Source organism: Heptranchias perlo, chromosome 14 (assembly GCF_035084215.1).
Source record: "Heptranchias perlo isolate sHepPer1 chromosome 14, sHepPer1.hap1, whole genome shotgun sequence".
NCBI classification, from domain to species: Eukaryota; Metazoa; Chordata; class Chondrichthyes; order Hexanchiformes; family Hexanchidae; genus Heptranchias; species Heptranchias perlo.
This window is the reverse complement of record NC_090338.1, coordinates 59,017,225-59,044,929: the sequence shown is the minus strand read 5'-3', so window position 1 is coordinate 59,044,929 and position 27,705 is coordinate 59,017,225. Positions and strand designations below refer to the sequence as shown.

General features: G+C 44.9%; 1 protein-coding gene across 1 annotated transcript; it reads right to left on the bottom strand.

Moving 5' to 3' along the window:
* Nucleotides 1-2,668: 2,668 nt before the first annotated feature.
* On the bottom strand, nt 2,669-27,238 carry LOC137332221 (rab11 family-interacting protein 2-like). Its single transcript, XM_067995914.1, has 3 exons — nt 26,895-27,238; nt 7,547-7,760; nt 2,669-2,731 (listed from the first exon to the last, which is right to left on the bottom strand). Exons 1-3 carry the CDS (start codon nt 27,236-27,238, stop codon nt 2,669-2,671), a joined length of 621 nt encoding a protein of 206 aa, XP_067852015.1.
* Nucleotides 27,239-27,705: the final 467 nt, after the last annotated feature.

Here is a 27,705-nt window from a genome sequence, read left to right as displayed (position 1 = left end):
GCCTGGCTACACCCTCATCTTCAAAAGGCTTACACATAAATTACAGCATCAGAACCTAGCTACATGATGCATGGTGACTTACTGAAACATGAGGTAGGCAGCAGATTGGAGACACAATATAAGGCAACAGACCCGATCTGAAGGAGGGCTCAGATATTACAAGCCATCTAACTGTATGTTAGAGATTTGTGCCAGTTAGCTGGACAATTTAAAATAAATAATAATTGTTTTCACAGCATGTCATGATTGAAGTGGTACAAAGTGAAAGAAGGCATGCCAGGGAGATCAGCTGACACCTGCCATTATGACAAACATATCTGCAGGTCTCAGCAGACCTACCTGGCAACGGCCAAGGATAATGGCCTCTGTAGGTTCCAGCTCAGCATGGAGCAGGTCGCACAACTGTGCGAACCTGCACCATGCGGACATCTCTGCCAATAGCAGATAAAGTCACCATGGTCGCAGGTGGGTATCCTTGACATCCTTGCCTACAAGAACATGAGGGGAGGAGATAAGGCTGCAATCTACCTCAATCTATGGGTTAGATTCAGCTCTTGTGTCTGGTTTCCCCTCACATTCCCTTCCATGCAGGCATACACAGAACCACACAAGCATCTCACAGTCAGTATCTTGTAATGCGAGCTCTGTTGGAGAGGTATGCTTTGGCCCTAGCATTCTAACATCTGGCTTTTTTCTGTTATTGTAAGCCTAGAATAAGAGCCTGCAAACAATACCAGTGGCCTAAGACCAAGGGAAGACCTCACAGCACCCGGTGTCTCTCTCATCATTTGCAAACACCACAGAGGATCCCAGAGGATTTAGTTATTAGCTTGAGGATGTAGCACTGGGTGAGTCACAGTGCTCAGGTGATCAGGAGCAACTGGTGATAGGATAGCAGGAACCTGCTGCCCAGGAGGATCATATAGCTGCCATTAATGATCCCTCTACTTTGGAAATACAGTAGTATGGTGACATTCAGCAGTACACAAACTGCTGTTGCTATTCAGTGGGAAAGTTTTGGCCATGCTGATCAATGAATCAGTCACTGCTTGATACTTGTGTGGGGACCAGAATGACTCATGCTGCGGGTGATCTTTACACTAGCAGGGAAGGCAGTGAAGGCATAAAAGCTACTGGTAGAGTTATGATGGTGCAGGTTTCCTTGCAGCAGAAGACAGTCGTGCCACTTGCTCCATGATGATCTGCAGCTTAGAGGCAATTTTCTTTGGTCATAGGCAGGTAGGTGTGCCAAGGCCTGCCGATATGGTTGGTGGCATGATGGTAGATGCAGGCCATTCAACTCTCATGGCTACTGATCTCCCTGGCATGCCTTCTTTCACCTTGTATTCACTTCAATCACAAAATACAGCAATTGGGGCACTGTAGAATACAGTTAAACAGTGTGTTTCTCACTGAGCTGCAGTGAAAGATTATAATAGCCCTTAATTAGGTCTGTTCTTTTTGCATTTTCTGTTTCCAGTGAACTTTTGTTAAATGCTTTAATGACAATGGGCTTCCCGGTAGTTTTCTAGATAATATTCAGCTGTTATTGTTTTCATATGTTCTGATGCCAAAAAGTATTTTTAAAAACAGAAAAAAGTAAAAACCAGCAGCAAAAAGCCAAATTTTAAAAAAAACCTCTACCTCTAAGAGCTCCCTTATGAATGGAGCTCCTCCTTTTGGCCTCAGCAGATGGGAGTGAATGGCTGAGCACACAGTGCAGTACCATTGTACACAAGGGGAAATTGCATTTATTTGCATTTCCATAACTTAAAGCCTTATTTAAATATTAAAATTAATCTGTCACACAAAAGGTGTGAAAACAATCTCTGCAGGCATTAAGCACTATCAGAAATCACAAGTGGTAGGATTCTGTAAGCAGTGTGTGGGATTGTGCAATGCCAAATTTCCTGCTCCACGCCAGTATTACACCAGCAGGAACAATCTGCTATCTAGGAAGTTTCCCTTTTCATCTCAAACTGCCACTCCAATAGTTGGAAGTCAAAGTCTTATTTGTAGGTTCACCCTAAAAACTTGGACTTTCCTTTGAGGCAGGTTGCCCAGAATGACCAAACAGGTGGACTATGGACTGAATTACTTGCTATACAAAACCCTGGTGAGACCGCACCTGGAGTACTGTGAGCAATTCTGGGCACCGCACCTTTGGAAGGACATACTGGCCTTGGAGGGAGTGCAGTGTAGTTTACCAGAATGATACCCAGACTTCAAGGGTTAGGTTACGAGGAGAGATTACACAAATTGTCTCTAGAGTTTCGAAGGTTATGGGGTGATCTGATTGAAGTTTATAAGATATTAAGGGGAACAGATAGGGTGGATAGAGAGAAACTATTTCCGCTGGTTGGGGATTCTAGGAGTAGGGGGCACAGTCTAAAAATTAGAGCCAGACCTTTCAGGAGCGAGATTAGAAAACATTTCTACACACAAAGGGTGGTAGAAGTTTGGAACTCTCTTCCGCAAACGGCAATTGATACTAGCTCAATTGCTAAATTTAAATCTGAGATAGATAGCTTTTTGGCAACCAAAGGTATTAAGGGATATGGGCAAATGGCAGGTATATGGAGTTAGATCACAGATCAGCCATGATCTTAGCAAATGGCGGAGCACGCACAAGGGGCTGAATGGCCTACTCCTGTTCCTATGTTCCTACTTAAGGTTCCTTACCGTAACTGTGTGATTTTGACATTTTTCCACTTCTTTGATGCTTCAAGCTCTATTCAATAAAATACAAGATTAGCTTAAGAACCATGTGACTTAGGCAATTAATTATATTGACAAGAATAAGAACAGTAAATTGTAATCAGAAGTTGACAGACATTGCACTAATGGTAACTTAAAGGAAGAATGCCTTATACCCGCCCCCCCAGGGCTCAGTCGGGAACGGCAGTGCAAAGCTGGGTCATGCAATTAAGAAGGTCCAAGGTTAAATTTCCTTGGACCTTCTAGTCTGTCCTGACCTCAGCTAAAGTGACAATGGGGAGCTGCAGTTGACTTTATATCACTGGGCTTGGCAGAGGAAACTCAGCCAGGGTTCATTTTACTTATTGCTATCCAGTGTTCCCTGCTGGAAAACTAACTTCTATGAATGTCAGGTGATGATGGTGACAGCCTCCATGAACAAACAGACTGTCACAGGGTGAGTTACTGAAGGGTGTCCTGTGACTATGGAACAGTACCCAAGTAGAGTAATAACCTTCAGGAATGATGGTGGGGGGGGGGGAAATTAAAAAAAAACATTTTTTTCAAAAGAAAGTAATGTTCCCATTAGGATTCTTTGGACCATCAGGACCTATTTTCAAAAAAGGAAGTCTCACTGTCCGAGCCCTTCAAAGAGAAAACCTTTCTATCAGGAGTCATTTAGAAATGGGGAGTGGGGACGCCATTCAAAAATTAAACATTTAAGAATATTGATTAACGTTAAAGGGGCATTACAGCGCAAACAATGCATTATTAAAGTTGGTCTGTAAGTCTCGGCCAGTTTCTGTGCAAAATAAAAGTCCACCAATGTTTTAAATGCAATGGAGCTGAGGGTGCAGAGCCTGCAAGGAGGATCCATGCAAAAAGCAACCCAAATTCCGGTTGGGAGTGTGCAGGTTGAGGCACGTCTGGAGGAATTCCCCGGCTACCCCTAAGCCCAATGGAACACACGATAATTGAGAGCTGGTGGGAGTTCGGTGGGGCCAAGGCCTGTCCAAGAAAAAAGTAGTCAATCCCAGAAGAAATCAATTACCTTAAAAATATGTCAGCTTGCTCCCTTAGGAGCAAAAGAAAATGTTAATATCTGCTTTGGGCCACAGGGTACTTCTAGTGGAGTGGAAGCACAGCAGGGTGGACATCTCAGATGCATCCACCCTGATTGTGGATGTGACCCTGCCCCTGCAATTTGAGACAAGGTCTATGTCAGTGGCCTACCTTAAGAACAAAAACCCTGGGATTGAGCCCAAGGTCTATACTTTTCCACTTCTACAAGAAACCTCTGCTCTGTATTGGAAGAATCTGGTTTGTGATTTCATTATTACATTGAACAAAGTCAAACAATGGCATCTATCTACCCCAAATGCACAAGTTAGCAGCCAGCTGATTTATATCAACAACCTACTAAGCATACTGGGAAATCAAACCACATGATCTCTCCCCCATAACTTTCTCTTCTGTTTTGTTTTAAGGCCGTCAAGTATTAATATAGGTGAGACGTGTCCTGGTTTAAAGCCAAAGTCCATTTCATAGGATCGAGCACAGTCCAATTCCATTAAGAGAGAACATTACAATTAACAGGTTTGGGGATGGGAGTGTTAAGCTGAACTGATACTTGTAATAAAGACTTGATACAAATATAAGTTAAATGAAGATGACATCAGGTATTGTCATGCACACCTTAATCACTTATTCAGTGATCAGTGGTTTCCATTTTGTCAATGCTCACTGGTTGTGGAAGATTTCCAGGGGACTGTTGGATATCAGTATTCCATGCCCAATCTATTAACTTGACTATGTCCCCCTGAAGTGTCATAGAATCTTCAGTTATCCTTATTTTCATGTCATCTGCAAATTTTGATATTGTGCCCCCTATACTAGAGTCCAGATCATTTTTTATATATATTGGTAAAAGTAATGGTCCTAACATTGACCCCTAGGGGACGCTCTGGTTTACATCCCTTCAATCGAAAAACATCCATTCATCATTACTCTGCTTTCTGTCATTTATTAAACTTCCTTTCAATATCGTGTGCCTCAATTTCATCAATAAGCCTTCTATGCATCATTTCATCATTTGAAAATCGATATAAAGAACATCTACTATATTTCCATTCTGAGCATAGGATAACCAAGAAATTGATAGAGGGAGAAAATTGAATTTGAGTGTAAACTGGCAGGAAATATAAAAACAGATTGAAAGAGCTTCTACAAGTATATAAAAAAAGAGATTAACAAAAGTAAATGTGGGTCCCTTAGAGGCTGAGACAGGAGAAATTATAATGGGGAACAAGGAAATGGCAGAGACGTTAAACATAAATATAATAGACGTTAAACATATAAATATTTAATATCCATCTTCACAGTAGAAGACACAAAAAACATACTGGAAATAGTGGGTAACCAAGGGACTAATGAGAGGGAGGAACATAAGTGATTAAGATTAGTAAAGAAAAAGTATTAGCTTTTAATCCTGTTAATTTTTCTAACAAATCCCCTGGACCTGAAAGCCTACATCCTAGGGTTTGAAAAGTGGTAGCTGCAGAGATAGTGGATGCATTGGTTTTGATCTTCCAGAATTCCCTAGATTCCAGAACGGTCCCCATGGATTGGAAGGTAGAAAATGTAACCCAGCTATTCAAGAAAGGAGGGAGAGAGAAAATAGGGAACTACAGGCCAGTTAGCCTGACATCAGTAGTAGGGAAAATGCTAGAATCCATTATTAAGGATATAGTAACAGGGCACTTAGAAGATCATAATATGATTAGGCAGAATCAACACGGTTTTATGGAAGGGAAAATGAATTCGACAAATCTATTAGAGTTTTTTTTAAGGGTAGATAAGGGGGAACTAGTGGATGTATATGTTTGGATTTTCAAAAGGTATCTGATAAGGTGCCACACAAGAGATTGTTAGACAAGATTAGGGCTCATGGGATTGGGGGTAATATATTAGCATGGATTGAGGATTGGTTGACGGACAGAAAACAGTGAGTAGGAATAAACAGGTAATTTTCGGGTTGATAGTTTGTAATTAGTGGGATGCCGCAAGGATCAGTGCTTGGGCCTCAGCTATTTACAATCTATATTAATGACTTGGATGAAGGGACCGAATGTAATGTATCCAGGTTTGCTGATGATACAGAGCTAGGTGGGAAAGTAAGCTGTGAGGAGGATGCAAAGAGTCTGCAAAGGGATATAGACAGGTTAAGTGAGTGGGCAAGAAGGTGGCAGATGGAGTATAATATGGGGAAATGTGAGGTTATTCACTTTGGTAGGAAGAATAGAAAAACAGAATATTTTTTAAATGGAGAGAAACTATTAAATGTTCTGAGGGATTTGGGTGTCCTTGTACATGAAACACAAAGATAACATGCAGGTACAGCAAGTAATTGGGAAGGCAAATGGTATGTTGGCTTTTATTGCAAGGAGGCTGGAGTACAAGAGTAAGGAAGTCTTGCTGCAATTGTGCAGGACCTTGGTGAGGCCACACCTGGAGTACTGTGTACAATTTTGGTCTCCTTACCTAAGGAAGGATATACTTAGACACGATGCAACGAAGGTTCATTAGATTGATTCCTGGGATGAGAGGGTTGTCCTATGAGGAAAGATTGAGTAGAATGGGCCTATACTCTCTGGAGTTTAGAAGAATGAGAGGTGTTCTCATTGAAACATAAGATTCTGAGAAGGCTTGACAGGGTAGATGCTGAGAGACTGTTTCCTCTGGCTGCAGAGTCTTGAACTAAGGGACATAGTCTCAGGATAAGGGGGTCAGACATTTATGACTGAGATGAAGAGGAATTTCTTCACTCAGAGGGTATGAATCTTTAGAATTCTATACCCCAGAAGGCTGTGGATGCTCAGTCGTGGAGTATATTCAAGACTGAGATCGATAGATTTTTGGAAACTAAGGGAATCAAGGGATATGAGGATCGGGCAGGAAAGTGGTGTTGAGGTCGCAGATCAGCCATGATCTAGCTGAATGGTGGAACAGGCTCGAGTTGCTGTATGGCCTACCCCTGCTCCTATTTCATATGTTCTTCTGTTATCAATATACTCCATTATTTTCTCAAAGAACTCTATTAAATTTGTCAGACACAACTTGCCTTTTACAAATCCTTTCTGGCTGCCCTTAATTAACCAATTGAGTAGTAATTTTATCTGTATATGGTCTCTAGAAACTTTCCCACTACGGATGTTAGGTTGACTGGTCTACAGTTAACTGATTTAATCATTTCTCCATTTCTGAACAGAGATTTTACATGGTAACCCTCCAGTCCTCTGGTAGAACGTCCATATCCAAGAATGTTTAAAAGATTGCGGTCAGAATCTCTGATTTCCTCTTAGAATTCCTACTGCCATTCTATCACCTTCCATTAAATTTAATGTTTTTGTCTCTAAGTGACAGGAGAAAGCACGGCCATCCTCCATCCCCCCCCCCCCAAAAAAAGCATGGTTCAGATTCTATCGAACCCCCACCGCACCCCCCTCCTGACTGGAAGGAGAAACTGTTGCCTGGATTCCCTTTGCTGAAAAGAGTATCTTGGCAGAGGAAAGCATGATTCTTGCCCATGTGGCTGAAGAGGGGGAGCTTGAAAGTGGAAAATATACAAAAACAAAAAACATCTAGCAACAATAGGAGATTTTCCTAGCATTCCCTTGCACATTATTCACAGGTTGCTTTTCAAGAATGTTAGCTTCAAATTTCAAGAAAGTTGCTCCATGTGTCGGGTCTTGTTACTTTTCTCAAACCTAAATAAACTAAAATGCCAGCTTCATTCTCCTTAGCTTAAATTCACATCACAGGGAGAAAACAATTAAAGCTATTTACTCACAGTGCTCGGCCCTTCAGTAGGTAAAATCTCATGAGTCATTCCATACTTTAAGGAAGTTACTTTGTCCTTAAACTTATCAAAAACAGACTGAGGTTTACTCTTGGACAGCTCATATGAGCTTGCTGTCATGTTGTCACGTAGGAACTGAAACCCAAGTTGTAGCTGACCTCTGTCCTTTGCCACCTTGTTTGGTTTTGACTGGAGATCGTACCATCTACAAAGAACATGTTAAAAATAAAACACTGAAGGCTCAAAGTTATAATATATACTTAAAGAAGGTAACCCAGTAGTTCTAGTGGTAGAACATGTACATATTTCCATATACACTGCCACCCCACAAACAAACCCATACACTACACATACCATTAAAGTGCTATGAATTGAGTGGAGTGTTTGATATTCTCAGAGAGAATTCTGCTCTGTTCTCTTTCACTGCTTTCCCTGCACCCCCCCACCCACAAAAAGTTCCACCGAATGTTCTAATCTTCAGAAGCCATTCCCTCTGGCCAATTTTTTTTTCTTTAAAATGGCGGTTTCAGCAATAAGTATTTACCAGTTTATTTACAAACAATGACAATAAAACCAAGTAAAAACTTAAACCATCACTATATTTTTCATGCTTTGTCCTTACTTGGCAATACGCGCCAGCAAAAATATGGGAGATTTATTTCACATATTGTATTAAGATATTTCCATAGGCCCAACAGGATACAACCACCATGCAATTCACAGAATATTTCATCAGCTCTGATTCAGTCCTGAACATCAGCATCTTAGCTAAATGGAGGGGTTGTATGTTCCTTAGGTGCTTCTAATAATCTATACCTGGCAACTGAGATGTACATAAAGGTGGGAATAAAGAATAGGACCTCAAACAAAGCTTCCATGGTAACTTGAGCACAAAATTCACAAAAAAAATGTACAGACTATTAAAACAAATTTTTGTCAATTTTCAACAATAAATTCTGGAATTTTTTGGGTGGAAAAACTGGAATTTTCAAGTTTTCTTACCAAAAATCAGCTCTGGAGATGCATCCATATCGCATCCATAATGTCAGGATGCATGTTGAAGAGGTTTGATTAATGACTACAGCGATGTTTTTAACAATCAGTACATACACAATATACCATTTGTAGTGCACACTGCAAAGTGAAACTTTAGCATCAGCTATTTCATATCTCGGTCAGGCTTGAAAAATAGTAGTGCTTCATAATACTATTGTGGTGATGTGATCATTTAAACACACATTTTAGCAGTCAACATTTTGCAGTATAGTCAATTCGTAAATACTATAGATGTATTTTATTGCTAAAATAGTTTGACAGTCTTTTGCAATCATGGAAACGTACATTACTTTTGGAACTGCTATTGAGGCCCATAAAAACGGTTTGTACTGTGTAAATAATTATGGGTCGTCATTTAACAATGCTTAACTAGTCTAGCTAGTCTTGTTTGTTTCCCTGAGGGACAGTGATGATTTCTACTGATTTTCTCTGAATGTGCGCTGATTTTTTTTGGGCTCTAATCCCGCCTCGATTTTCTGCTTTTTGATGCTTGAAATACTGGAAAACAGCTGGAATTTTTTTTAAAAATAGACAATACACACTAACTTTAAATGTCCTTATAAATAAGTTACAGATGAGCTGCATGATAGGACGGCAGAGTTGCTCATTACAAAATGGCTACTCTGTGAAAGATAAGGGAAAAGCATTTTTTTTTAGAAAAGAACTATTCTAGGTTTATAAAAAAATTAGATTGTTCAGATCGCTTGGTCGCCTCACTCAGTGACAATTTTAAATTATCAGTGACTCCCCAACCAGAGAAAATGTTTTTTCTCTATTCACTTTATCAAAACACTTCATAATTTTAAAAACCTCCATTGAATCTCCAGTACAAATAGTCCCAGTACCTTAAGTCTCTCCTCATAACTACAGGTTCCCATCCCGAGCATTACCCTGGTGAATTTATACGGTACACTACGGCATTAATGACCTTTCTATTTATGGGGTACCGAAATCTGCACACAGCACTGTAACTCAGCCTCAACATAGAAAATAGGAGCAGGAGTAGGCCATTCGGCCCTTCGAACCTGCTCCACCATTCAATATAATCATGGCTGATCCTCTATCTCAATACCATATTCCCACTCTCTCCCCATACCCCTTGATGCCTTTTGTGTCCAGAAATCTATCCAGCTGCTTCGTAAATATATTCAGTGACTTGGCCTCCACAGCCTTCTGTGGTGGAGAATTCCACAGATTAATCAACGTCTGAGTGAAGAAATTTCTCCTCATCTCAGTCCTAAATCCATGAGGCACTGTGGGCCATCAGCAGCAGCAGATTTGTATTCCAGCACAATCTGTAATCTCATGGCCTGGCATATTTCTCACAATACCATCACCAACAAGCCAGGGGATCAACCCTGGTTCAATGAGGAATGTAGAAGAGCATGCCAGGAGCAGCACTAGGCGTACCTAAAAATGAGATGCCAACCTGGTGAATCTACAACACAGGACTACATGCATGCTAAACAGCAGAAGCAACATGCTATAGACAGAGTTAAGCGAATCCACAACCAACGGATCAGATCAAAGCTCTGCAGTCCTGACACATCCAGTTGTGAATGGTGGTGGACAGTTAAACAACTAACAGGAGGAGGAGGCTCTGTAAACACCCCCACCATCAATGATGGCAGAGCCCAGCACGGGAGTCCAAAATTCAAGGCTGAAGCATTTTCAACCATCTTCAGCCAGAAGTGCCATCTCGGCCTCCTCCCGATATCCCCACCATCACAGAAGCCAGTCTTCAGCCAATTTGATTCACTCCACGTGATATCAAGAAACGGCCGAGTGCACTGGATACAACAAAGTCAATGGGCCCCGACAACATCCTGGCTGTAATGCTGAAGACTTGCGCTCCAGAACTAGCCGCGCCTCAAGCCAAACTGTTCCAGTACAGCTACAACACTGGCATCTACCCGACAATGTGGAAAATTGCCCAGGTATGTCCTGTCCACAAAAAGCAGGACAAACCCAATCTGGCCAATTACTGCCCCATCAGTCGACTCTCAATCATCAGCAAAATGATGGAAAGTGTCGTCGATAGTGCTATCAAGCAGCACATACTCACCAATAACCTGCTCACCAATGCTCAATTTGGGTTCCGCCAGGACTACTCAGCTCCAGACCTCATTACAGCCTTGGTCCAAACATGGACAAAAGAGCTGAATTCCAGAGGTGAGGTGAGAGTAAATGCCCATGAATCAAGGCAGAATTTGACCAAGTGTGGCACCAAGGAGCCCTAGTAAAATTGAAGTCACTTGGAATCAGGGGGAAAACTCTCCAGTGGCTGGAGTCATACCTAGCACAAAGGAAGATGGTAGTGGTTGTTGGAGGCCAATCATCTCAGCCCCAGGACAGTGCTGCAGGAGTTCCTCAGGGCAGTATCCTAGGCCCAACCATCTTCAGCTGCTTCATCAATGACCTTCCCTCCATTATAAGGTTAGAAATGGGGATGTTTGCTGATGATTGCACAGTGTTAAGTTCCATTCGCAACACTTCAGATAATGAAGCAGTCCGTGCCCGCATGCAGCAAGACCTGGACAACATCCAGAATTGGGCTGATAAGTGACAAGTAACATTCGTGCCAGACAAGTGCCAGGCAATGACCATCTCCAACAAGAGAGAATCTAACCACCTCCCCATGACATTCAATGGCATTACCATCGCCGAATCCCCCACCATCTACATTCTGGGGGTCACCATTGACCAGAAAGTTAACTGGACCTGCCATATAAATACTGTGGCTACAAGAGCAGGTCAGAGGCTGGGTATTCTGCGGCAAATGACTCACCTCCTGATTCCCCAAAGCCTTTCCACCATCTACAAGGCACAAGTCAGGAGTGTGATGGAATACTGTCCACTTGCCTGGATGAGTGCAGCTCCAACAACACTCAAGAAGCTTGACACCATCCAGGACAAAGCAGCCCGCTTGATTGACACCCCATCCACCACCCTAAACATTCACTCCCTCCACCACCGGCGCACAGTGGCTGCAGTGTGTACCATCCACAGGACGCACTGCAGCAACTCACCAAGGCTTCTTCGACAGCACCTCCCAAACCCAAGACCTCTATCACCTATAAGGACAAGGGCAGCAGGCACATGGGAACAACACCACCTGCACGTTCCCCTCCAAGTCACACACCATCCCGACTTGGAAATATATCGTCGCTGTGTCAAAATCCTGAAACTACCTACCTAACAGCACTGTGGGAGAACCTTCACCAAACGGACTGTAGCGGTTCAAGAAGGCAGCTCACCAGCACCTTCTCAAGGGCAATTAGGGATGCTAGCGACGCCCACATCCCATGAACGAAAGAAAAATAAATGTCCTATCCCGTATCCTGAGACTGTGACCCCTCATTCTGGACCCCTCAGCCAGGAGAAACATCCTCCCTGCATCCAGTCTGTCTAGCCCTGTCAGAATTTTATATGTTTCAATGAGATCCCCTCATTCTTCTTAACTCGAGTGAATACAGGCCGAGTTGACCCAATCTCTCCTCATATGACAGTCCTGCCATCCCAGGAATCAGTCTAGTGAACCTTCGCTGCACTCCCTCCATGGCAAGTATATCCTTTCTTAGGTAAGGAGACCAAAACTGCACACAATACTCCAGGTGTGGTCTCACCAAGGTCCTGTATAACTGCAGTGAGACATCCTTGCTCCTGTACTCAAATCCTCTTGCAATGAAGGCCAACATACCATTTGCCTTCCTAACTGCTTGCTGCACCTGCATGTTTGCTTTCAGTGACTGGTGTACAAGGACACCCAGGTCCCTTTGTACATCAACATTTCCCAATCTATCACTATTTAAATAATACTCTGCCTTTCTGTTTTTCCTCTGAAGTGGAGAACTTCACATTTATTCACATTATACTGCATCTGCCATGTATTTGCCCACTCACTCAACTTGTCTAAATCGCCTTGAAGCCTCTTTGCATCCTGCTCACAACTCACAATCCCACCTAGTTTTTTGTCGTCAGCAAAGTTGGAAATATTACATTCGGTTCCCTCATCCAAATCATTGATATATCTCGTGAATAGCTGGGGCCCATGCACTGATTCCTGCGGTACCCCACTAGTCACTGCCTGCCACCCCGAAAAAGACCCATTTATTCCTACTCTGTGTTTCCTGTCTGTTAACCAATTTTCAATCCATGCCAGTATATTACCACCTATCCCATGTGCTTTAATTTTGCACACTAACCTCTTATGTGGGACTTTATCAAAGGTCTTCTGAAAATCCAATAAACCACATCCACTGGTTCTCCCTTATCTATTCTACCAGTTACATCCTCAAAAACTCCAGCTGGTTTGTCAAACATGATTTCCCTTTCATAAATCCATGTTGACTTTGTCTAATCCCGTTGATATTTTCTAAGTGTCCTGTTATCACATCCTTTATAATAGACTCTAGCATTTTCCCTACTGCCTATGTTAGGCTAACTGGCCTAATCAATGCTTCATACAAATTTATCATTGCTTTCTTACTCAAGGTGTCAGCTTTGGCACAGTGGTAGCCCTCTTGCCTCTGAGTCAGAAGGTTGTAGGTTCAAGCCCCACTGCAGGACTTGAGCACATATTCTCGGCTGACACTCAAGCGCAGTACTGAGGGAGTGCTGCACTATCAGAGTTATCATCTTTTGGATGGTGGATGTAAAAGATTCCATGACATTGTTCGAGGAGAAGCAGGCGAGTTTTCCCAGTCTCCTGGCTAACATTTATCCCTCAACTGTCACCACGAAAACAGCTTAATTAGAATCATAGAAAGGTTACAACATGGAAGGAGGCCATTCGGCCTATCGATTCCACTCCAGCTCTATGCAAGAGCAATTCAGCTAGTCCCACCCGCCCCCCCCCACCCCCCTATCTCCTAGACCTGCAATTGTTTTACTTTCAAGTACTTATCCAGTTCCCTTTTGAAGGCCATGATTGAATCTGCCTCCACCAACCCCCCAGGCAGTGCATTCCAGATCCCAACCACTCGCTGTGTAAAAAAGTTTTTTCTCATGTCACCTATGGTTCTTTTGCCAATCACCTTAAATGTATGCCCTCTGGTTCTTGTCCTGTCCACCAATAGGAACAGTTTCTCTCTATCTACTCTGTTTAGACCCTTCATGATTTTGAGTACCTCTATCAAATCTCTTCTCAACCTTCTCTGTTCTAAGGAGAACAGTCCAGCTTCTCCAGCCTATCCATGTAACTAAAATCCCTCATCCCTGGAATCATTCTAGTAAATCTCTTCTGCACCCTCTCTAAGGCCTTCACATCTTTCCTAAAGTGCGGTGCCCAGAACTAGATACAATACTCTAGTTGTGGCCGAACCTGTGTTTTATAAAGGTTCATCGTGACTTCCTTACTTTTGTACTCCATGCATCTATTTATAAAACCCAGGATCCTGTATGCTTTTTTAACCACTTTCTCAACCTGCCCGTCACCTTCAACGATTTGTGCACATATACCCCCAGATCTCTCTGTTCCTGTACCCCTTTAAGAATTGTGCCCTCTAGTTTATATTGCCTCTCCTCGTTCTTCCTACCGAAATGTATCACTTCGCATTTTTCTACATTAAACTTCATCTGCCATGTGTCCGCCCATGCCACCAGCCTGTCTATATCCTCTTGAAGTCTATCACTATGCTCCTCACTGTTCACTACCGTTCCAAGTTTTGTATCATCTGCAGATTTTGAAATTGTGCCCTGTACACCCAAGTCCAAGTCATTAATATATCAAGAAAAGCAGTGTTCCCAGCAACGAACCCTGGGGAACACCACTGTACACTTCCCTCCAGTCAGAAAAACAACCGTTCACCATTACTCTCTGTTTCCTCTCACTTAGCCAATTCTGTATCCATGTTGCTACTGCCCCCATTATTCCATGGGCCGCAATCTTGACGAAAGCCTATCATGCGGTACTTTATCAAACACCTCTTGAATGTCCATATACCCCACATCAACTGCATTGCCCTCATCTACCCTCTCCGTTACCTCATCAAAAAATTCTATCAGGTTAGTTAAACGCGATTTGCCTTTAACAAATCTGTGCTGGCTTTCCCTAATCAATCCACCCTTGTCCAAGTGACTGTTAATTCTGTCCTGGATTATCATTTCTAAAAGTTTCCCCACCACTGAGGTTAAACTGACTGGCCTATACTTGCTGGGTTTATCCTTACACCTTTTTTGAACAAGGGTGTTACATTTGCAATTCTCCAGTCCTCTGGCACCACCACCGTATCTAAAGACGTTTGGAAGATTTTGGCCAGTACCTCCGCAATTTCTACCCTTACTTCCCTCAGCAACCTAGGATCCATCCCATCCGGACCGGGTGACTTATCTACTTTAAGTACAGCTAGCCTTTCTAGTACCTCCATCAATTTTTAGCCCATCCAGTATCTCAACTATATCTTCCTTTACTGAGACTCTGGCAGCATCTTCTTCCTTGGTAAAGACAGATGCAAAGTACTCATTTAGTACTTCGGCCATCCCCTTCATCTCCATGAGTAGATCTCCTTTATGGTCCCTAATCGGCCCCACCCCTCCTCTTACTACCCATTTACTGTTTACATGCTTGTAGAAGACTTTTGGATTCCCTTTTATGTTGGCCACCAGTCTACTCTCATACTCTCTCTTTGCCTCTCTTATTTCCTTTTTCACTTCTCCTCTGAACTTTCTTTATTCTGCCTGGTTCTCACTTGTGTATCAACCTGACATCTGTCACACGCCCCTTTTTTCAGCTTCATCTTACTCGCTATCTCTTTTGTCATCCAAGGAGTTCTCCTTTAGTTGCCCTACCTTTCTGCCTTGTGGGTATGTGCCTAGACATTTAACCCGAACCATCTCCTCCTTAAAGGCCGCCCACTGTTCAATTACAGTTTTCCCTGCCAGTCTTTGATTCCAATTTACCCGGGCCAGATCTGTTCTCATCCCATTGAAATTGGCCCTCCTCCAATTGAGTATTTTTACTATAGACTGGTCCGTATCCTTTTCCATAGCTATTCTAAACCTTATGATACTATGATCGCTGCTCCCTAAATCCTCCCCCACTGACACTTGCTCCACTTCGCCCGCCTCAGTCCCTAGAACGAAGTCCAGCAATGCCTCTTTCCTCGTTGGGCTGGAAATGTACTGGTCAAGAAAGTTATCCTGAACACATTTCAAAAATTCCTCCCCCTCTTTGCCCCTTATATTATTATTATCTCAGTCTATATTAGGGTAGTTGAAGTCCCCCGTTATCACTACTCTATAGCTTTTGCACCTCTCTGTAATTTCCCTGCAAGTTTGTTCCTCTATATCCTTCCCACTAGTTGGTGGCCTACAGAATACACCCAGTAGTGTAATGGCACCTCTATTGTTTCTTAATCCTTTATCTCATTGCTGTTTCTGGTTACCGCTGTTTGTATGCATATTGGCTGCCACTTTTCCCTAGTTTACAACAGTGACTACATTTGAAAAGTAATTCATTGGCCGTAAAGCGCTTCGAGACAGCCTACGGTCGTGAAAGGCACTGTAAATGCAAGTTCACTCTTGCTTGCTATGAAGGAAGTGAAGACCATTGTGTTGTTATAAATTTTAATTGTGGCATTTAGCTCCTTTGCTGAAGTACCCTGATTTGCAATCTGACATTTATGGAATCACACCATGTTTTCAAACTGACTGACTGATTCATTTTGTGTACAGTCACGACTGTAATATTCGAGGGTGCTTTGTGGAGCAGAACCTTTTCAGAAAATTTCTCAGGGTTTTATTATGAAAATTGTGCTAGTACCCCACCCATTACTGCACTACACATGCACCACACTACACTGTGCCTTATAGACAGGTAATATAGTGTTGTGTTGAAGTCTGTCACACAGTTCTGTAGCCTAAACACAGATCTGTGTCCCCAAATACAGGCTAAAACATAGTACTACAAGTATGCCAATGCACAGTGCTACAAAAAAAAATCAATTAGTGCCAGACTACTTTAAATATAAATTTAAGAAACTGTAAATCTGAAATAAAAACAGGATGTGTTAAAATACACAGCATGTCAGTCAAGATTTGTGAAAAGACAGGCTACTGTTACTTTCGATGCATATTTCTTTCTAACTAACATTCTGATGTAAACTCAACACTCATAGTCCACCTGCTAGCCCTGGTATATAACTACCACTTCTTCATTGAACCGCGGTGCCATTCAACTGCTGGAAAATATAGGTTATATGCTTATATCCACTAAACACAGGGCTGGGCTTGTACATTGGATTGGGTAATTTACAAATTCAGTAATTTACAAATTGAGTCACAGCTACTTTCCTCTCTACTCATCACTAATTACACAATTCTAATTATGCAATTCTATTTCCACATAATCAAACAACCAACTCATTAAAAACAACAATCATCACTCAATAAACCATCGGGATCATTCTCCACAGCTGTCAGTCACCACACAGCAGCAATCCTGATCAATCCCAAACACTGTAATCCCAAAACCTTGTTTGTACTCCATTGAAATAATATCCCACTATAGCGATGATTATTACAGTGTGACGGATATCAGCATACAATTTGACAAAGTTTAACCCGTTCTTCTACCCTGCTATATAAAAAGGAACTCTGCATTTAAACAGTGTAACCCTTATCCTGCTGAATAAAGAGGAATTTCAAGGTAATCCTTGCCCTGCTGAGTAAGCAGGAACTCCATGCAGTCACAGACCAAGTAATCCTTACCAGATTGACTAATGGACACTGTAAGTTATGGTAGCTACGTTTTATCAGCAGGTGCTCCAACAGCCCCACAGTAAGTAATTGTTACCCTGACTGAAGATACAAGAACTCCATACAATCATAAGCTTTACTCTACTGAATAAGTAGGAAATCTGTTTTGTTATACAGTCCATAATCAATACGAACAATGACGGACAGGAAAAGACCCTTTGGTCCATCCATCCTGTCCAAAACAATTGTTGTGTATCACAATATGTACACTCTCCACCCCACCCAAAACCATGTGATCTTCTGGGAGAGGCTAAAAATCAGATAAAAACCCAGGTCAATTTGGGGGGAAAAAAATCTGAGAAATTCCTTCTGACCCCCCCATCGCGATCAAAACTAGTCCACAAGATCACTCTGGCCCTGATAATTCTATGCATTACCTACCTTTTGTAACAGATGATCTCCGCCCAGCCAGAAACAGGTCCAGCTCTTGCTTCGAATTCAGCAAATCGACATCCACCGCACGAGCCGGCAGCCTGTTCCAGAGGTCCACTATTCTCTGGGAAAAGAACCACCTTCTGACATCTAACCTAGATCTGACCATATACAACTTAAAATTGTGACCCCGGTCCTCCTTAACCTGGAGCAAACCGTGAACTCGAACACAATCTATTCCCTTCATCATCTTATAAACCTCGATCAGATCACCCCTAAGTCTACACTTCTCTAAAGTGTAGAGTTTCAGTGCTTTTAGCCTATTTGATAACTAAGATGCTTAAAACTGCGAATTTGTCTAGCAAAACCTCTTCTGCACCCTTTCCAGAGCCTGAACATCACTCACCAGGTGAGACGACCAAAACTGGACACAGTATTGCAATACAATACTGAATAAATGGGAACTCCATATATTTCAGTTGTTAATGTGAAATTGTAAGAAATTAAGTAGGCTATAGAGGGGAACAAGAAAAATCAGAGTCCCCACTCCTGATCAAAATTCAGGGACTCATTGGAAATGGTGCGTGTGTAGATATTAAATGAAGATACGATTGAGCTCAACCGTGATGACTCCAAAGTTGATGATCATCCTTACACTACAGTCAACATGAGGAAACGTACTGCAGCAGCAGTTTGCACTTGTAGGAAAAACACAAAATAAAAAAGGTAGTTACTCTGGATAAGTCCCAAGATTCTGGAATCCCTGCTTCACCGTGCAACAGAAGAGGTCTCCTGTGGCCAGTGATGCGGGGATGGAATCATTACCATATTCGGGTGAGCGGCCGGTGCCTGCATGGGTGCTTCAATGGCACCCACCCTGTTGTGCCAGCAGAAGTCAGAGTGGCTGAGTGCCATTCTGATATGGGGACCCCAAGGCCTGGGAAGGCCCAAAGAACGTAAGTAAATTTTGATAGAATCGTAGAAAATTTACGGCACAGAAGGAGGCCTTTTGGCCCATCGTGTCCGCGCTGGCCGAAAATGAGCCACCCAGACTAATCCCACTTTCCAGCACTTGGTCCGTAGCCTTGTAGGTTATGGCACTTCAAGTGCACATCCAAGTACTTTTTAAATGTGACGAGGGTCTCTGCCTCTACCACCCTTTCAGGCAGTGAGTTCCAGACCCCTACCTCGCTCGGTGAAAAATTTTTCCTCAGCTCCTCTCTACCAATCACTTCAAATTTATGCCCCCTGGTTATTGACCTCTCTGCTAAGGGAAATAGGTCCTTCCTATCCAGTCTATCCAGGCCCTTCATAATTTTGTATACCTCAATTAAATCACCCCTCAGCCTCTTCTGTTACAAAAGAAAAGAACCCCAGCCTATCCAATCTTTCTTCATAAGCTAAAATTCTCCAGTCCTGGTAACATTCTCGTAAATCTCCTCTGTACCCTCTCTAGTGCAATTACATCCTTCTTGTAATGTGGTGACCAGAACTGTACACAGTACTCAAGCTGTGGCTTAACTAGTGTTTTATACAGTTCTAGCATAACCTACGGTTAATAAAGGAACGGATCCCGTATGCCTTCTTAACCACCTTATCCATCTGTCCTGCTACCTTCAGGGATCTGTGGACATGCACTCCAAGGTCCCTCACTTCCTCCCATTTATTGTGTATTCCCTCGCCTTGTTTGCCCTACCCATATGCATTACCTCACACTTCTCCAGATTGAATTCCATTTGCCACTTTTCTGACCAGTTCATTGATATATTCCTGCAATTGACAGCTTTCCTCCTCACTATTAACCACACAGCCAATTAATTTAGCTCCTAAGGCAACAAAAGGCAATTTTTCTCACTGTAATTGATCCCCTCCAGAATCAAATACCTTTGTCTTGGGGCCTTTACCGAGCTCTCAATAGTGGGCCTAATGACAGCGTAATTGGTGGAATTCCTGGTGTAGCCCAGGAACTCCCCCAGGTATCCCCCCAAACAGTGCTAGGAATTTGGAGGATGGACATGCATAAAACATGCCTGTGTTCTGTCCTTCTTCCCCCCCACCCACCCACCCGACCCCGAGAATTTGGGCCAGAATCTAAATGGGATGGATCTGAGTTCTGCCACAAATTCTGGTACACCATAGGCAATCCACAAACTTTATGCTCTATTCTGCCCTAGAATTTAGGGACCAAGTCTTTGTATAGTAGTTAGAATTAGTCTCATTATGCAGGTGGTCTCACTGTAATAATGACCCTTAAGAAAGGATTCATTATATCTGTAAAGCTAAAACCACAAAGTAGATTTTACCTGCAAAACTTTAAGTAAACATTGTTACGGTAAAAGAGTACATTAATTCCATCAATTATCCGCTGCAGTTTGACCCGTACAAAATAATTGTACACATCCGCTATTAAGAGGCAAGGCAGTCCGACCATTACAGTGGTAAAAGAGCTGTTTTACTTGTGGAGGCAGGGATTTTTAAAAAATTATTTGTTCATGGGATGTGGGCGTCGCTGGCAAGGCCAGCATTTATTGCCCATCTCCAATTGCCCTTGAGAAGGTGGTGGTGAAGCCGCCTTCTTGAACCGCTGCAGTTCTTGCACAACATGGCGCAACAGAGAGGGTTACCGGTTGATGAGGCGCCATGGCCTCATCCAGCATCCAGACATGCCATCAACATTGAGGAGAAGGAGGAGGAGGAGGAGGAGGAACCCATCGACAGAGTAGCAGCTCACCTGGCTGCTTGTGAAGTCAGGGAGTCACTAATATTTGAACGATTCTGATAAGGAGATCAAAAAATGAGAATAGTCCAGTCCTCAGACCACCTGCAAAGAGCAGTGCCAACACCACCGTTCCCCCCCCGCACAAAACAGTCCTACAACTACATATACACCCAATGTAAGCCCACCCACTGGATGGCATCAAGTCTCGCCGTTCATGTTTTTTTTTAAATTCGTTCATGGGATGTGGGTGTCACTGGCGAGGCCAGCATTTATTGCCCATCCCTAATTGCCCTTAAGGTGGTGGTGAGCCGCCTGCAGTCCGTGTGGTGAAGGTTCTCTCAGTGCTGTTAGGTAGGGAGTTCCAGGATTTTGAGCAAGCGACGAAGGAACAGCGATATATTTCCAAGTCTGAATGGTGTGTGACTTGGAGGGGAACGTACAGGTGGTGTTGTTCCCATGTGCCTGCTGACCTTGTCCTTATAGGTGGTAGAGGTCGTAGGTTTGGGAGGTGCTCTCAAAGAAGCCTTGGCGAGTTGCTGCAGTGCATCCTGTGGATGGTACACACAACAGCCACTGTTCGCTGGTGGTGAAGGGAGTGAATTTTTAGGGTGGTGGATGGGATGCCAATCAACTGGGCTGCTTTGTCCTGGATGATGTCAAGCTTCTTGAGTGTTGTTGAAGCTGCACTCATCCAGGCAAATGGAGAGTATTCCACGACACTCCTGCCTTGTGCCTTGTAGATGGTGGAAAGGCTTTGGGGAGTCAGGAGGTGGGTTACTCACCGCAGAATACCCAGTCTCTGACCTGCTCTTGTAGCCACAGTATTTATATGGCTAGTCCAGTTAAGTTTCTGGTCAATGGTGACCCCCAGGATGTTGATGGTGGGGGATTTGGCGATGGTAGTGCCGTTGAATGTCAAGGGGAGGTGGTTAGATTCTCTCTTGTTGGAGATGGTCATAGCCTGGCACTTATCTGGTGCGAATGTTACTTGCCACTTATCAGCCCAAGCCTGGATGTTGTCTAGGTCTTGCTGCATGCAGGCACGGACTGCTTCATTATCTGAGGGGTTGGGAATGGAACTGAACACTGTGCAATCATCAGCGAACATCCACATTTCTGACCGTATGATGGAGGGAAGGTCATTGATGAAGCAGCTGAAGATGGTTGGGCCTAGGACACTGCCCTGAGGAACTCTTGCAGCAATGCCCTGGGGCTGAGATGATTGGCCTCGAACAAGCACTACCATCTTCCTTTGTGCTAGATATGACTCCAGCCACTGATTCCCATTGACTTCAATTTTACTGGGGCTCCTTGGTGCCACACCCAGTCAAATGCTGCCTTGATGTCAAGGGCAGTCACTCTCACCTCACCTCTGGAATTCAGCTCTTTTGTCCATGTTTGGACCAAGGCTGTAAGGAGGTCTGGAGCCAAGAGGTCCTGGCGGAACCCAAACTGAGCATCGGTGAGCAGGTTATTGGTGAGTAAGTGCTGCTTGATAGCACTGTCGACGACACCTTCCATCACTTTGATACCTTCCATCACTTTGCTGATGATTGAGAGTAGACTGATGGTGCGGTAATTGGCTGGATTGGATTTGTCCTGCTTTTTATGGACAGGACATACCTGGGCAATTTTCCACATTGTCGAGTAGATGCCAGTGTTGTAGCTGTACTGGAACAGTTTGGCTAGAGGCGCGGCTAGTTCTGGAGCACAGGTCTTCAGCACTACAGCCGGGGCCCATAGCCTTTGCTGTATCCAGTGCACTCAGCCGTTTCTTGATATCACGTGGAGTGAATCGAATTGGCAGAACACTGGCTTCAGTGATGGTGGGGATATCGGGATCATTCACTCGGCACTTCTGGCTGAAGATGGCTGCAAACGCTTCAGCCTTGTCTTTTGCACTCACGTGCTGGACTCCACCATCATTGAGGACGAGGATGTTTACAGAACCTCCTCCTCCCGTTAGTTGTCTAATTGTCCACCACCATTCACGACTGGATGTGGCAGAACTGCAGAGCTTTTATCTGATCCATTGGTTGTGGAATCGCTTAGCTCTGTCTATAGCATGTTGCTTCCGCTGTTTGTCATGTCATGTAGACCTGAGTTGTAGCTTCACCAGGTTGGCACCTAATTTTGAGGTACGCTTGGAGCTGCTCCTGGCATGCTCTTCTACACTCCTCACTGAACCAGGGTTGATCCCCTAGCTTGTTGGTAATGGTAGAGTGAGGAATATGCCGGGCCATGAGGTTACAGATTGTGCTGGAATACAATTCTGCTGCTGCTGATGGCTCAAAGCGCCTCATGGATGCCCAGTTCTGAGCTGCTAGATCTGTTCTGAATCTATCCCATTTAGCACAGCGATAGTGCCACACAACACGTTGGATGGTGTCCTCAGTGCGAAGACGGGACTTCGTCTCCACGAGGACTCTGCGGTGGTCACTCCTACCAATACTGTCCTGGACAGATGCATCTGCAACAGGTACACTGGTGAGGACGGGGTCAAGTAGGTTTTTCCCTCCTGTTGGTTTGCTCACCACCTGCCGCAGGCCCAGTCTGGCAGCTATGTCCTTCAGGACTCGGCCAGCTCGGTCAGTAGTGGTGCTACCGAGCCACTCTTGGTGATGGACATTGAAGTCCCCCATCCAGAGTACATTCTGTGCCCTTGCTACCCTCAGTGCTTCCTCCAAGTGGTGCTCAACATGGCAGAGGACTGATTCATCAGCTGAGGGAGGACAGTAGGTGGTAATCAGCAGGAGGTTTCCTTGCCCATGTTTGACCTGACGCCATTAGATTTCATGGGGTCCGGAGTCAATGTTGAGGACTCCCAGAGCTACTCCCTCCTGACTATATACCACTGTACCGCCACCTCTGGTCGGTCTGTCCTGCCGGTGGGATACCCAGGGATGGTGATGGAAGGGTCTGGGAAGTTGGCTGAAAGGTGTGATTCTGTAAGTACGGCTATGTTAGGCTGTTGCTTGACTAGTCTGTGGGACAGCTCTCCCAATTTTGGCAAGTCCCCAGATGTTAGTGAGGAGGACTTTTCAGGGTCGACTGGGCTTGGTTTGCCTTTGTCATGTGCGGTGCCTAGTGGTCCGATGCCGGGTGGTCCGTCCGGTTTTATTCTTATGACTTTTTTCAGCGACATTGTACAACTGAGTGTCTTGCTAGGCCATTTCAGAGGGCAATTAAGAATCAACCACATTGCTGTGGGTCTGGAGTCACACATAGGCCAGACCAGGTAAGGACGGCAGGTTTCCTTCCCTCAAGGTCATTAGTGAACCTGGCCTGACTTCCCAATAATCTTTACCATTTTATTGATGCAAGATGAATATCACCATTAATATCTGTAAACAATTTTACAACACCAAGTTATAGTCCAACAATTTTATTTGAAATTCACAAGCTTTCGGAGGCTTCCTCCTTCCTCAGGTGAACGTGGAAATGAAATCCTCGAACCCTTCGCATTTATAAATCACAGAACAATACCTGGTGATTACAGACAGTCTTTCCAACTGCCCGTTGCCAAGGCAATCACAGTGTGCAGACAGAGAGGTGTTACCTACAAGGCCACCGAATATACAAACAACCAAAAAAAAAGGCAGAAACATAGAAACATCCGGAAGGAAGAGAAAGACAGCAAATGACCCGTTATATTAAAAACAGATAACATTTGTTCGCTGGTGGGGTTACGTGTAGCGTGACATGAACCCAAGATCCCAGTTGAGGCCGTCCTCATGGGTGCGGAACTTGGCTATCAATTTCTGCTCGACGATTTTGCGTTGTCGTGTGTCTCAAAGGCCGCCTTGGAGTACGCTTACCCGAAGGTCGGTGGCTGAATGTCCTTGACTGCTGAAGTGTTCCCCGACTCGGAGGGAACCCTCCTGTCTGGCGATTGTTGCGCGGTGTCCGTTTATCCGTTGTCGCAGCGTCTGCATGGTCTCGCCAATGTACCATGCTCTGGGGCATCCTTTCCTGCAACGTATGAGGTAGACCTTCGATCCAGACCTTCAAAGCATCCTACGCGCTCTCATCCCACGTACTCCCCGCGTGGGAGACTTCTACTGCCTCCCAAAGATACACAAAGCCAACACACCCGGACATCCTATCGTATCAGGCAACGGAACCCTGTGTGAGAACCTCTCTGGATACATCGAGGGCATCCTGAAACCCATCGTACAGTGAACCCCCAGCTTCTGTCGCGACACTACAGACTTCCTACAAAAACTCAGTACCCACGGACCAGTTGAACCAGGAACACTTCTCACCACGATGGACGTCTCGGCACTATACACCAGTATCCCCCACGATGACGGCATCGCTGCGACAGCATCAATACTCAACACCAACAACAGCCATCCTACAACTCATCCGCTTCATCCTGGATCACAATGTCTTCACCTTCGATAACCAGTTCTTTACCCAAGCACACGGAACAGCCATGGGGACCAAATTCGCACCCCAATACGCCAACATTTTCATGCACAAGTTCGAGCAGGACTTCTTCACTGCACAAGACCTCCAACCAACACTATACACCAGATACATCGACGACATTTTCTTTCTATGGACCCACGGCAAGGAATCACTAAAGAGACTACACGATAACATCAACAAGTTCCATCCCACCATCAAGCTCACCATGGACTACTCCTCAGAATCAGTTTCTTTCTTGGACACACGAATCTCCATCAAAGACGGGCACCTCAGCACCTCACTCTACCGCAAGCCCACGGACAACCTCACGATGCTCCACTTTTCCAGCTTCCACCCTAACCACGTCAAAGAGGCCATCCCCTATGGACAGGCCCTGCGAATACACAGGGTCTGCTCAGACGAGGAGGAACGCGATGGACACCTACAGACGCTGAAAGACGCCCTAGTAAGAACGGGATATGACGCTCGACTCATCGATCGACAGTTCCGACGGGCCACAGCAAAAAATCGCATAGACCTCCTCAGGAGACTAACACGGGACGCAACCAACAGAGTACCCTTTGTCGTCCAGTACTTCCCCGGAGCGGAGAAACTACGCCATGTTCTCCGCAGCCTTCAACATGTCATCAATGAGGACAAACACCTCGCTATGGCCATCCCCACACCTCCACTACTCGCCTTTAAACAGCCACCCAACCTCAAACAGACCATCGTTCGCAGCAAATTACCCAGCTTTCAGGAGAACAGCGTCCACGACACCACACAACCCTGCCACGGTAACCTCTGCAAGACATGCCAGATCATCGACACAGATACCACCATCACACGAGAGGACACCACCCACCAGATGCATGGTTCATACTCCTGTGACTCGGCCAAGGTTGTCTACCTCATACGTTGCAGGAAAGGATGCCCCAGAGCATGGTACATTGGCGAGACCATGCAGACGCTGCGACAACGGATGAACGGACACCGTGCAACAATCGCCAGACAGGAGGGTTCCCTCCCAGTCGGGGAACACTTCAGCGGTCAAGGACATTCAGCCACCGACCTTCGGGTAAGCGTACTCCAAGGCGGCCTTCGAGACACACGACAACGCAAAATCGTCGAGCAGAAATCGATAGCCAAGTTCCGCACCCATGAGGACGGCCTCAACCGGGATCTTGGGTTCATGTCACGCTACACGTAACCCCACCAGCGAACAAATGTTATCTGTTTTTAATATAACGGGTCATTTGCTGTCTTTCTCTTCCTTCCGGATGTTTTTGCCTCTCTCTCTCTCTTTTTTTTTTTGGTTGTTTGTATATTCGGTGGCCTTGTAGGTAACACCTCTCTGTCTGCACGCTGTGATTGCCTTGGCAACGGGCAGCTGGAAAGACTATCTGTAATCACCAGGTATTGTTCTGTGATTTATAAATGCGAAGGGTTCGAGGATTTCATTTCCACATTCACCTGAGGAAGGAGGAAGCCTCCGAAAGCTTGTGAATTTCAAATAAAATTGTTGGACTATAACTTGGTGTTGTAAAATTGTTTACAATTGTCAACCCCAGTCCATCACCGGCATCTCCACATCACCATTAATATCAAGTGACTAGGTTGGCTGGGCAGCAGTGAGATACACACAACAGATTGACCGGGGACATAGAGACAAAGGGACCGGATGAGGAAAAGAAACAGATAGAGAGCAGACGTGGTACAAAAATAATCCCATCCTATGAGGCTTCAAATAGCCTTAAGTTCAGAAACAGTATCTCAATGCCCAAGAACTGCAAGGACCTGCAGTCAGGGTTCAGCGGAGTTGTAAATTGTTGGGATCATCTGGTTTCCCACCCACCCACCAAACACAATTGGTAAGACCTTACTCATGTAGGTTCTGCAACTCTACCCAAAACAGAACCAATTAAACGTGGGTCACGCCAGACAAGTGAAGGGGGGGGGGGGGTGCAGTTACAATATTTTGCAGGAAAGGCGGGAATTTGTTTAAAAGGGGACGGGGCTTACTCGTTCTTTCTTCGGGTCTTGTTCTCGTACAGCTGGGCGATGGGCAGAGCCACGTGACCCAGGAAGTTGTCCATGGGCAGGCGGCAGTTGTTGTGTTTGACGGTCAGGTGCAGCGTCCACCTGTCCGAGTTGTCGAGGATGAAGGGCAGCTGCAAGGTGCACTCCTCCTTCCACTCGGGGGTCAGCGTCCTTTCCTTCACCGAGGTCATGTACTTCTCCTGGCCGAGGCGGATCACCGTGTAGCAGTTGTTCATCCCCTTCTTGCGCTTGGACCTCAGATTCCGCGCACCGATAACCGTCACTCGCAGGTGAGTGGGGAACCAGTTCTGTTCGATGGAAGACATGAGAGTTGACGGAGGTGGGGTGGGAAGGGCGGGGAAAAAGAATTAACAGGGAGAGGGGGACCGGCCGACCGCTGACGGAGACCCTTTAACGGGATCGATGGAGGCCGCGGTGTATCGCATGCTCGCGCGGGCACATTGACGACGGCCGGTCCTGCGCGCGTCACTTTCAGCCGCCCTCATGCCTGCGCCGCGCGGCTCCTCATCCGCTTTTGTGACGTTACGCGTCGCTCAACCACGCCCCCACCCCCCCGCCGCGCGCATTCACCCGCTTTTTTTTTTGACGGCACGCGTCACTTTCACACCTTGCCCCTCCGCGCGCCTTTTCCACCCAGCTTGTGCAACGCGCCTTTTTCTCTGCGCAGGCTCAGTGAGTGAACGAGTCCAGTCTGCGCCACTCCAGCTCCCCGAGTCAATGAACAAATCCTTTCCTGGTCGCCCAGTTGGTCCATTTTTAATGTTTGGTCTTT

Excerpts from the sequence above, each read along its gene's own strand:
- LOC137332221 (XM_067995914.1), bottom strand. The coding sequence starts at position 27,238 with ATGTCTTCCATCGAACAGAACTGGTTCCCCACTCACCTGCGAGTGACG. Across the intron at positions 7,761-26,894 it reads AAGACCCGAAGAAAGAACGA|ATGGTACGATCTCCAGTCAA; the intron begins GTAAGCCCCGTC and ends TGTTCTTTGTAG. Across the intron at positions 2,732-7,546 it reads CTACTGAAGGGCCGAGCACT|AGCTTGAAGCATCAAAGAAG; the intron begins GTGAGTAAATAG and ends TTTATTGAATAG.